At 40.4% G+C, this 12,305-nt stretch overlaps 1 protein-coding gene across 1 annotated transcript; it reads left to right on the forward strand.

The window, feature by feature from the left end:
• The first annotated feature begins 1,637 nt into the window (after positions 1-1,637).
• LOC121765592 (RING-H2 finger protein ATL63-like) lies at positions 1,638-2,090 on the forward strand. Its single transcript, XM_042161794.1, has one exon. It carries the CDS (start codon positions 1,638-1,640, stop codon positions 2,088-2,090), a length of 453 nt encoding a protein of 150 aa, XP_042017728.1.
• Positions 2,091-12,305: the final 10,215 nt, after the last annotated feature.

Raw genomic sequence — 12,305 nt, forward strand, 5'->3', positions numbered from 1 at the left:
TGTACAAATTTTGAGGATCGAAAATTTGCAAAAGATAATGAAAGAAGAAAATGGCTGACGAAACTTTGGGGAAGAAGTTAGTGATATAATATTACTATATTAGGTATTGAAAGTCACATTTAAAAAGTACTGTACCGTTTTGAGCTCCAATTAATGTTCTCTTATAAAATAAAATTGATTATGAAATTTATCCTAAGTTATAAATTTTGACCAATGAAAACTTCCTTGATTCCTTTTGCTATGTTGCATAAATTGTTAAACTTATTTCAAATATACGAGTAGCTAAAATGCATAACAAAGATTTTTTCTACTTTTTCAAGTTCTTTCACATCATTTCCTTTAATTCCTTTAGCTATTTTAAATTTATGATGGGTTGGACTAGTGTATATGATTTTTTACGATACAAGTATTACTTTTTCATATATACTAGTATATAATATGAGCCCGACTCAAGACAGGTGAAGCATTTTTTTAGACACGATACATAAGAAATTGATGTGTTAAATGTTAAAAGTGGAAAGAGTAAAGTAAGAGATGAAATAAAATAAGAATGATGAAAAAAAAAAAAAGTATAAGAGAAGATAAAATTTTTGCCAAAAAAGTAAATGACTTAACTACTTTGAGACAATAAAAAAAGAATACGACACAATTACCTTGGAACAGAGGAGTATAATATAATAAAAATATACTCCATCAATTTACTAGAAATAAAAATTCTCTCATTTAAAAACCATATCTTAAAAATAGAAACTTTTCATTTTAGAAAATGGACACACAATCCACTAACACTAATTTCCCTATATTTTTCTCCTCCTCTATCATATTTTATCATTTTTTTTATTTTTTTTACTTTACCGATTTTGCATTAAAACTCATACCGTTTTCAGAATTTCTATTTTTAGTAAATGAAATGAGTATATGATTAAGCCCCTACTATTAATATTTCCTGCGTCCGCCACTTGGGCCATGAATAGTGAAGAGATGAGACGGTTACGAGATGGATAAGAGACAGCGTTGCAGATGGCCTAACTCACTCCATCCGTTTTAAATTTCAAGAAACAAAGCTCTCATCACAAGTCACAACCTACCTAGTAGTACCTGTATATATAATATATACCACTAGATGGGAAATTTGTTGAGTTAACTTGTTAGAGATGGATTGATATTCTTTTTTTTTCAAAAAATTGATGTGTGAAGATTGAAATAGATTCACATAGCTGGATAGGAATATTTATAATCATCCACACGCTAATTATCGTAATCATGGATACAGATTATAATTTTTAAGTTATGTACATGTGCAAGTGTAACTGGATATATTGATTAATGGAGTATGTAAAATCGACAGTGAAAATCAAATTTTGACCTTATTTCTTAGGCTAAGTTTTGGTACCAGCACAAATTAACGCTAAGTAAAAATCCACATAATTCGTAAAATTGTTTATTTTTAAGACTAAAGTTTATGGTAATTCCGATCATGTACCAAATTTACTCTATAGTCTTATTTTAAGATGGATAAATCACAAATCACAAATCACAACTGCCCAACTCTCATTAGTTTTAAGATTATATATTTTCCACATATTTACAACTATATATACAGATCCTAAACCATAGTTTTTGTTGATAGTAGAAACATGGGAGCTATAGAAAAACTTGTATCCTATCCCAGCAAAATTCTTTCAATTTTGCTCTTCACAATCATGCCGGATTTCATCCATTTAGGCATATTAGCTCTTTGCATTTTCTCCAAATATTACCAAATTTTCACGACGAAACGTAGCTACGAGGCGGCGATCATGGGCAGCCAGAGGAGGCTACGGCCTGCTCCGGATGCCGACGAATGCAGTGTCTGCCTTTCAGAATTGGCGTCGTGCGGCCACGTATTCCACCGGCGGTGCGTGGAGAGGTGGCTGAAGGGCTACGCGCTGACGTGCCCGCTTTGTCGGGCCATGGTGGTGCCGGAGGCGGTGGTGGCGGAGTACCGGCGGCTGCTGGCGAAGGAGGAGGATGATTTTGTTGAGATGGAGTTTGCTCTTGCGTTGTTGAATGCATTGAATGTTGGTGGATGTAATAATGGGTTTTTTTAGTTTGAGTTAATTTGTACGAATTAGTTTTATCGAGATTGAGATATGGTATCGGTGGAAAATAGGATAGGTTAGGGTGACAAGACTCTTAAAGTGATAATATAACAACAAGTAACATGCAATCTACAATACATATGCAAAAAAATATGTAATACATAAGCAAACAATTCGACATATGGTTTCAAGCAATATGAGATACGAAATCAGAGCACTCACCATAGTTAAAATGACAACCTAGGCAAACAATCTGCGATACATAGGAAAACAACTCGGCATACGGTTCCAAACAATATATGATACAAAATCAACGATAATCAAACAATCTACGATACATAGGCAAACAAGTCTGCCACGTAGCAGACTAAGATTGAATCTACTCTTAAATCTAAAAGTTCTTATTAGTGGTACATTGTCATTTTAAAAATTGTTGTAATTTTAATACAAAAATATACTAAAATACTGATATGTTGCACTTATTGTACTAAAAGGAATTAATGCCAAAATTTTGCTATGTTGGACCACTACTTTAGTTGAGTTAATCTCTAATCAGTATGGATTTATTTTTTTCAAGAAATTGGTATATCGCACTTATTTTATTAAAAAAATGTTAAAAGTTTTTGTTATAGCATAAAAATACGATTTATTAAAAACCGGTACAATATTAGTATTAAATATTTGTCATACCAAAATTCGATATATCGATAAATTTGAAAAAGATATATATCAAAAAATTTTATAAGATAGTAATTTCAGGAAAGTGTATCTTTACGACACAACATTAAATACATTATTATAGCTGTCAAGGAATCTGATCATCTACAGACTAATTTATTCTTATCACTGGTGAAACATATTAATTTAATTGTATATGCATGTGTAAATATGTGGCTAATATATTCTTATCATTGAAGCATAAGCATATGTAATATGCATGGATTCATTATTATCACGCTACTATGTCCTTGCCATTCATGCGTTTTATAATTGAAGTTAGATGCATGTATGTGTATTTAACATGCATATTCCTCAATAGTAATCAAGTATAACTGAAAATCGCAAACGGTGCCCACAAATTTAAATTTCACGCCAACTTTTTCACATGATCAAAAAATTTTGTACACTTGCTAGGTATAAATTTGGACTATTTATAGGTTAATATAAATCATAATTCAGCAAATAAAATTATTTTTTAATATAATGCCACTTCTATCTAAAATAAACTAGTTTTATCTTTTTTGGGTTAATCCATCAACTCATATAAATAATTATCACTCGTACTAGCCCGCAGGGGCGTAGCACAGTTGGCAACGGAGAGACAGATCTTGCTGCAATTATCACTCGTACTATATATACTGACGTAAATTCCAGTCAATACAGTGAAATAGTGGAATTGACTTTATCACTCGAAGGACAATTTTGTCCAAATACCCAAAAATACCTATAAAAAGTTGGTGACCATCTTGTACTAATTGACATTTGGTTATCTGAAATTTTATTTCTTTAATAATTATTTGAAAATCACCAAAATACATGACCGGACACGCATCAAGACATCTACTATATACAAGACGTTACTTAATAATCTTAACATTTGTAAATGAACACAATTAAGACATCAATTATTCCCCATAAATAAGTACTCCCTCCGTCCCGCACTACTCGCACGTATTTCCTTTTTGGGCGTCCCAAGTTACTTGCACTCTTTCCATTTTTAGTAAAAATTTTCATCTACAGCCGTCATTTTTGACTTTCCTATACACTCATTCCTTAATCTCCGTGCCGAAAAGGAAATGAGCGAGTAGCTCGGGACGGAGGGAGTATTTTTTAAACCTAATTGTGAATCGATGAAGCTATCTGTTCATAGTCCGGCAAGTGAAATGGAACAAGTTTTCATGTTATACACTTTCCAGATATTCTCCGATCCCTCCGTGAAGTACACACGATCATCCTTGCACCATAATTCATCTGAATTCACCCAACTAAAATACTCATGATTCAAGAACACCGTCTTCCCTCTTACCCTCTCAACCTTAACCCAATCCATCCTAACCAAATCGAGTCGAAAAACCTCAACATCATCCACAATACCAAGAGATTCCCTGTGAATCAAGAAAACCAACAAAATCTCCCCATTCATCTCACACAAATATTCCTTGAAAAACCTCCAGCTCGATCTCGGGACTGCTCTGCCCACCGTCACTGCCGTGATTGTGAGGCGCGTCTCGACCACCTTTTGATACAAATAGAATATGAAAGAGATAGTGAGATACTTCAAAGTTGAGATCTTAGGAAAATAATTGTATTTCTCTATTCATTGTATTATAGTAAAAAGGTTTTAAACATACTTAGAAAAAATAATCAAATTCTAACATTTTCTAAAGTTAAACCACGAAATTAAGACTAGATAACATACTGTATATCACATTTTTCTATTTTGATAAAATCGACAATTAAAAGCTCAATTTAATTCTTTCATCATTACTCTTATGCTCCGTTTGGTACACGAAATTGGAATCGAAATTCTATAAAATTGAATTGGAAGGAATTGAATTAGTTAGGATTCAATTTCAAATCCTTTGATTGGCAAAATGAAATAATTGATAAGGAATTGAATTTTAAAATTTGAATGTGTGTGTAAGAATGTGTGCAGTGTGTGCAATTTAATTAATACTTGGAATTACATTACTTTTGATATGAAATTCAAATTGTGAAAATATAATTCAATTCCAAATCCAAGAATTTTTATGATACCAAACACTAAATTTGGAATTGAAGGCTCCAATTTCAATTCCACGCCTCCAATTCCATGTACTAGACATAGCCTATCTCTTTTCATTCATTTTTTAAAACCCGCATCAATTCAAAATGGGACATTAGAGCATCTCCAATGGTCGGCGTCACCACCGGAGCGCCGATTTTTCGCCCACGCCGGTTTGACGCCGAACCATTGGAACCGGCGTGGGCGAAATCGGCGTCAAAATCGGCGTCGCCATGCCGATTCCCGCGCTGACGCCGGTTCCCACGCCGATCCTCACGGGCGCCATTGTGGCTCCCGGATCGGCGCCAAACCGGCGTCGGATTTAAATATTTTTTTTTTTTTTTTCGCAAAACACTATATATACGCGCGTTGAACCTCATTTTCATTCGGTCCGGCCATCAGTTTTGTCGCCAACGGCAACCAGCATGATATGGGCTACTACTTGGCGGATGGGATATACCCTAGGTGGCCCGTCTTTGTGAAGACGATCCGGTGCGCATCAGAGCCGAAGAAGGCCTACTTTGCGACGCGGCAGGAGTCGGCGCGAAAGGACGTGGAGCGCGCATTTGGTGTGCTTCAAGCTCGATGGGCTGCAGTTAAGGGACCAACGCGTTTGTGGCATGTCGACTGCATTGCTGATATAATGTATGCCTGTATTATCATGCACAACATGATCGTCGAAGATGAAGGTGTACAACTGACTGATTGGGCCACCGACGATAATGAAGCAGGTCCAAGCCACGGCGTCATCACCGCCAACGTACGAGGTGGGGTACCGCACGATGAAGAAGCCCTCCTCCAAGCACATGCCGACATGCGTCAGACGGAGGCTCATATTCGACTGCAAAATGATTTAGTTGAAGAGTTGTGGGCGCTGAGGACTGCAAGGCGGTAGTTTTTATGCAAATTTATGTAATTTTTTAAATGTAATATTTTTAATTATTGTACTTTTTTTATATTAATGTAATAAAAAAATTTTAATATTATTATTCGAATTTTCCGTATTTGTCTCGTAATTTAAATTCCGTATGTTGATACAAGTGTAAATTAAATTATATAATTGTTATTAGTGATGTGGATAGGTAGTGTGAAGGCTATTTGATGGCTATTTGATGTCCAGTTGATGTGGCAAGCTGATGTGGCAGGAGAATTGTAGTGCTGATGATGTGGCAGTGTGAAGGCTATTTGACGGCTATTTGACGTCCGTCAGCATTGGAGATGCTCTTATATCGCTAACGAAGAGAGGTATATTCTAGAAAGCGAAATAGATATCCGTATCACCTGCATCACCGCGAGCGCTCCCTGCAAGCTCATCGCGTAGTAATTGCGTCGAAACCTAACGATGCTCGTGAATTCCATCAGCTTCTTTTTGGGGTCGAACGGGTCTGGCGTCGCGCACTCGTGCCAGACCTCAACGCCTCTGCGCCAGTACACGTAGGGACCGGCGACGTATGGGGCAGCGTAGCTAACAATGAGGCCCGAGCTAGGCCCGTCCGGCCCGATGCTGACGTCGCCTGGAGGCGGAGCGCGGGTGCCGGGTTGGGTAACAGGGCAGCCGGAGAGTGTCTCAGGATGCACCAATATAGCGAAGCGTCGGGCATTTCCGAGGCGGCTTCGGTGATGTCGCGGAGGTAGCGATTGTGTGGATACGGAGTATGGTTTCGGGGTGGACCGGTGGCCACGTGGCGGTTGATTGTGATGTTGTTGTTGGCGGTGGTATCCATGATTTGGTGATGGCGGGAGCGGAGTTGCGGTTGGCAAAATGTTGCTTGTTTAATATTGAGAGAGTTAGGTGAATGGGAATATTAAAATAAAATGGAGGACAAGTAAGTGTACTAAATATTACTCCTGCTACTATTGTAAAAGTTGTGTATATACAGTATTTGGAACATTAAAATAAAATGGAGGATAAGTACGTGTACTAATATTACTACTACTACTATTGTAAAAGTTGTGTATCTATAGAATTTGGATTAGGGTTTGGATGATAACTAGCACAATTTGAAATTTCTAGTAATAAATTTAATTTAATTTATTAATAATTTCAACACAATCATAGTATAATAGAATAATTTGAGTTGCATAATTTTACATTGACAAACTTATGTTTTGCAATAGAATAATGGTACTACCTCCGTCCGTTATTAGGAGTCTCATTTGTTGACGGCACATGTTTTAAGAAATGTTAAGAAAAGTGAGCGAAAAAAGTTAGTGGAATAAGTGTCCAACTTGTATGTATTAGTTTTAAATGAAATGTAAATGAAGTAAGTTAATGGAAGGTAGGACCCTATTACCATTTATAGTAAAAGTGAACCGTAACTCCTATTTACGGACGGACTAAAATCGAAAAACGGAACTCCTATTCGCTGACGTAGGGTGTATTGTTTTTATAAAGCCCATGCCTAACACAAATAGGCTACACCCTACAACACACACTCAGTATCCATACAAACAAAACGCACAAAGCTGAACATTTACAACATTTATAAAAGAAATTAATTACACAGCAACTCTTCATTTCCCGTCTAAAAGGATATAATTAGAATTTCTGGCAAAGCTTCACAACTACCACTCTATAGGTTTATAGATTATTATTATAGAGTATAGATTATGCATACTTGTCCTCCAAGCACCATCTTTCATTTTTTTTCTTTATAATATTTCACTAATTAGTCAACTCTCTCCATACTAAATATGTTTGTACCAAAATAATAAAATCATTCTCTCCAAAGTAAACAAGTAGTAACATTTTATAAGTCATTGATTAAACTTGGGTCACAAGGCCACCTACCTATATATATATATCTATTCATACAAACCATACCATCACCACATTCTCATACCCAAAACTTTGGTTTCAATCAACCACACCAACAATGGCATCCAAGAAACAGAAGGCCAAGAAATCATCCATCACTAAAACGCCACCGCAGCCGCTGCCTCCACCGCGACTGCGACTGCCATATCGCATTCGAAACCAATGGCTCTGGAGCTGGACCGAGCTTCCCCTGACCAATCCTTCCTACCACATCTCCGCCGCACTCAAGCTGTGGCTCAACACCTTCACCTCGGCACATGCCGTCACCAAATCATGGCTACCACCACCAACGAAAACGCGATGCGACGCCCATCACAACCACCCGCCCCAACTCCGCCACATCGCCACCAGTCCAGCTGGCGTGTTTTCAAACAGGTACGAGTGCAATGCACCCGACCCATTCGATACAAAGTGGAAGAAGAAGAAGTCGATGGAATTCACGAGCACGGTTAAGTTTCAAGGCAGTTACTACGCAATGAGTGTGCAGGGAGCGCTTGCAATGATGCAGGTGGTCGACACGAGCCTCACAATCACCGCGGTGGCGGCGACCAGAGCCGTTCCCAGATCGAGTTGGAGGTTCTTCAAGGAATATTTGTTCGAGATGAATGGGGAGATCATGTTGGTTTTCTTGATTCACCGGGAATCTCTTGCGGTTGTGGATCATGTTGAGGGTTGGAAACTCGGTTCGACTAGGTTCGATTGGGTTAGGGTCGAGATGTTGCGAGGGAAGACGGTGTTCTTAAATAGAAGGTGCCTTTGGGTGGATTCAGAGGAATTCGGGTGCGGAGATAATCGTGTGTATTTCACCGAGGGATCGGAGGAGAGGTGGAAGGTCTCTAATATGAAAACTTGCTGCATTTCACCCGTTTCGTCCGGATGGAGTTGGCAATCAAGATGCTAGCTAGTTGATGTAAAAACTCATAAATCTTGTCTCACATTGACTTGATGATGATCTTAGCTCATCTATATAAGTATTGATAACCCTCCATCTTATATGGCCTTTTAATGGGTGAGTGGTCCATTTCTAATAGTTGATGCCTTAATTCGGGGTATGAACATCTGATTTGCAGCGTGAGCCTTGTTGGTTTTGTTTTAGGTACTTTTTATTCTAAACCACAAGATATTATTGACGTAATTGATTTACACGATCAAAATATTTAGATGTTTTCTTACATTAATTTGACACCTCGGTACGAATGAGAACTATTTGTATTAGTCGTGACTCGCAACTTCCTAGGTTACTTGACATGAGAAGAACGAGAAGTTTATGGGGTTGGTGGTAGCTGAAATAAAAGAACGAGAAGTCTACATTGGGTTGAATAATACTCCTTCCATCCGCTATAAATGACCCATTTTTTTTCGTCCGTCCGCCAATAAATGTCTCAATTCACTTTTATTATATTTGGTAGGTGGACCCTACATTCCACTAACGCATTCCCTTCACATTTTATTATAAAATCAATACATAAAAGTAGACCTCGCATTCCACTAACTTTTTATACCCACTTTACTTGTAACTGATGGTGTAGATTCCTCTGCTTCATCCATCACTGGCTTTGGTATGGTTTTCTTCACTGACATGATCGTTGTCGGCTTGGTGGTCATCTCCTTCCTCTTCTTACATGGGGTAGCAGTAGGATTAACTGGCGCTTACTTACTGGAGGGTTTTTTCTGGGGCTGAGGGTCTGATCTCTCCACTGGACCCAGGAGGAATAAACTGCTGGGCTGCGAATTCCTCTATTCGACTAAGGCAACCATCAGCATCATCAGGGTAATGGCCTCAGTCATCTTCTCTGTATGCACCTTTAGCGATTCCTTCAGTCCCAGTACGGTAGATGTTATCATGCCCATTCTGCTCCTGATTTTTCCGATCTCATTCCTAATACCCCCATCTTCTTTCGCCATTCCACCATCGCAGTATTTGTCACTCCAACACCTTTTATTGTCACAGTCACCTCGGTCTTCCCTACTTCATAAAAGAAGACCTCTCCATCCACCATGTGCAGAAGACCCTCGTTGAAGAAATACTCGAGGTTGAACTGCTCTGGAGGATCGCACATTCTAAGAGAGGCACCGATTTCGCTATCTTCATAATTACATTCCTCTGGAGGTAGGCACCAAGAAGGTGACAAGTGTAGAGGTGGCGAGATGTGTGGGTAGTCATCAAGTGGCAAGCTTGGGCCAGCCAGTATCCGAGGTGGACCTTCACACCTTTCAGCATACACCATGTGAAGTAGAGTTCTGGTGTAGTGATGGTGGAGCTTACCTGACCCAAGCTTGGTGATGTGGACTCCCTTTGAGATGCCTGTCTTGAAGTTCCCACAACGCTTGTGGGTGATGACTTCCCAAGCCTTTTGAGTGTCATAACCAGGGGTTTTCCTCAGGGGTCCGATTGCCCCCTTATTCCTGATACATTCTTCATCCTCCTCCAGGGTAAACAACTCCATTCGCAACGACCATTCCCGGATGCTCATTGTTATCTCCTCATTAAAAAGGTGAAAGGTGATTGAGTCGACGTCTGGGTCCATGGTGGACTTAAACTTGTATGACGTGAAGAACTCCTTGTCCAAAGCAATCGGCACCTCCGTTGTGCTATGGCCCAGCAACCATTCGAACCTGATGGCGCTGATATAGGAGAGGAATTCCTCCTCTGACTCAATCTCCTAGAACGACTCGGGGTGGTAGCACTTTCCTGACTTGGCCAATTTCTCTTTCGCCCCTCGCTCCTCGTATGTTAGAGCCTTCTTGGGATCATCGAAATGGGCCATAACCTCTAATAGCTTCCTTGTCACCAGCACTTCTGTCATCTTGTAGATGGACTCCTCAGGTGGGTTAGCATCCGCTTCTTCCTTGCTGTCCTCATTGGGACCCTCTAAATGCTTGGAAAACGGCACACGGATGGGCTGTGGGGTAGGTTCATTAATCTCCACGGTGGAGGAAGCTTGCCGGTGCTTCTTAGTCAGTGGCTTAGCCTCTTGCTTTCCTTTGCACTTATGCTCAGCAGTAAAGCGCTTCTCCACAGCCTCAGCAGAGACCTCATCTTCTTTCTCTGGAGTCTCCTGGGCCTCAGGGATGTCCTCCCCTGTTGATACCTCGTCTCCGAGGTGCCGAACTGCAACTTCCTTGGCCTTGTAGCCGCCACTAATTCATCCACCTGCCTGCTCCGGCGGGTGTTCGTCCTCGTCGTTCTCTTTCCTCACCATCCGGTCCATCCTCCAAATCCACAATCTCCTTCAACCCTTCGCTTTCGGGTTCCTTCACACTCTCATCAACAGGTTCCTCGTTCTCAACATTCTCACCATCGTCCTCACCGACGATCTCTTCCTTATTCTCAACTGTACGCATATCCACCGGGATTTCTCCCTCAACATCAGTAGGGATTTCTCCCTCAACAACCTCCCCACTATCCTGTCCAGACTCTACATTTTCCCTTTCACTACCAGCAACATCCTCTTCATCAACCTCCTCTCTCTCTACCCTCCCCAGTACCTTCAGCATCTTATCCCTCATTACCCTCGCTACCCTCTGTTTTTTCATCCTCCACTCACGCCTCACCCTCCCCCTCAGACACACTTTCTTCATTCTCCCCTCCTTCAGTACCTTGACTTCCCTTCTCCTCCTTCTTATCATCCCCTTCTGCCTCTTCCATTTTTTTCTTGTGGGGGCTACCTGCCTCCTCTGCATGTGGCTGAACAGGGGCAGGGGTAGATGTAATGGTCTGGATTTCGGCATGGATTTCCGTGGAAGGGGGTTTTGTAACAGGGGCTAGGGTGTCGGTTAAGTTTTGGGGGTTTTCTTTGTGGGAAGATAGGGCTTGGGCTGTGGGTGTTTCTTGAAAAGTAGACTGTCGGGGTGGAATTTCAAGCGTGTCAGGGTGGCTTCCTCTTCTTTACATAGCTCCGCCAAGCGAGCGTAGATTGCACTTGCCTTTGCTCCACGGCCAAACTTTTGTAAGAACTCATGCATGATTTGTTCCGGATCGGGCTCCTCAATCAGCTCTGTGGTGGCGACGGCGATTGTAATCACCGACGTTGGTTCTGACCGTACTGCAGTTGGGTTGGGAATTATGATCTGGGATGAAGAAGTCGCCACTGCGTCTGGTTGAGGGTTTGTCGGTGACTTCCTTGCTGGTGGGTTTGTCGGTGCTTCGCCGAGGTTTCACCAGTTTTCGCTTTTGTGGGTTGGGAGTTTTTCCTTCTAGAGCTATGTTTGGGTGGCTGATTCTTCATGACTTCATGATCGGAAACCCACGGTGGTTGGTGGCGGTTCCGTCGGAAACTGACACAAAGAAAGTTTGGAATGGTGAGGTTAGGGTTTTCGAAAATTAAATGCGTGAGTTGTGAGAGAAAATAATTGTGAGGGAGAAGTTTTAATAAGGTGAGGGAAGTTATTTTAGGAAATTTTAGAAAGAAGAAAGGCAAAAGAAATTAAGGAAATAAAAATAAAACGAAAAGGGAGAGGGACGATGTTAAGGAAGAAGTTCCTCAATGATAGATTTCGCGTCGAACGTCGCGGGAGCTCCGTCGACCAATCCGGTGTCAAAATTAGGGTTTCGTGCGTTTTGCACGTTTGAAACGAAAGAGAGTAGGAGAAAAATTTTATTTCCTGAATGATCAAAATGAATAACAATATCCACTATTTA

Source organism: Salvia splendens, chromosome 14, assembly GCF_004379255.2.
Source record: "Salvia splendens isolate huo1 chromosome 14, SspV2, whole genome shotgun sequence".
Classification (NCBI taxonomy): Eukaryota; Viridiplantae; Streptophyta; class Magnoliopsida; order Lamiales; family Lamiaceae; genus Salvia; species Salvia splendens.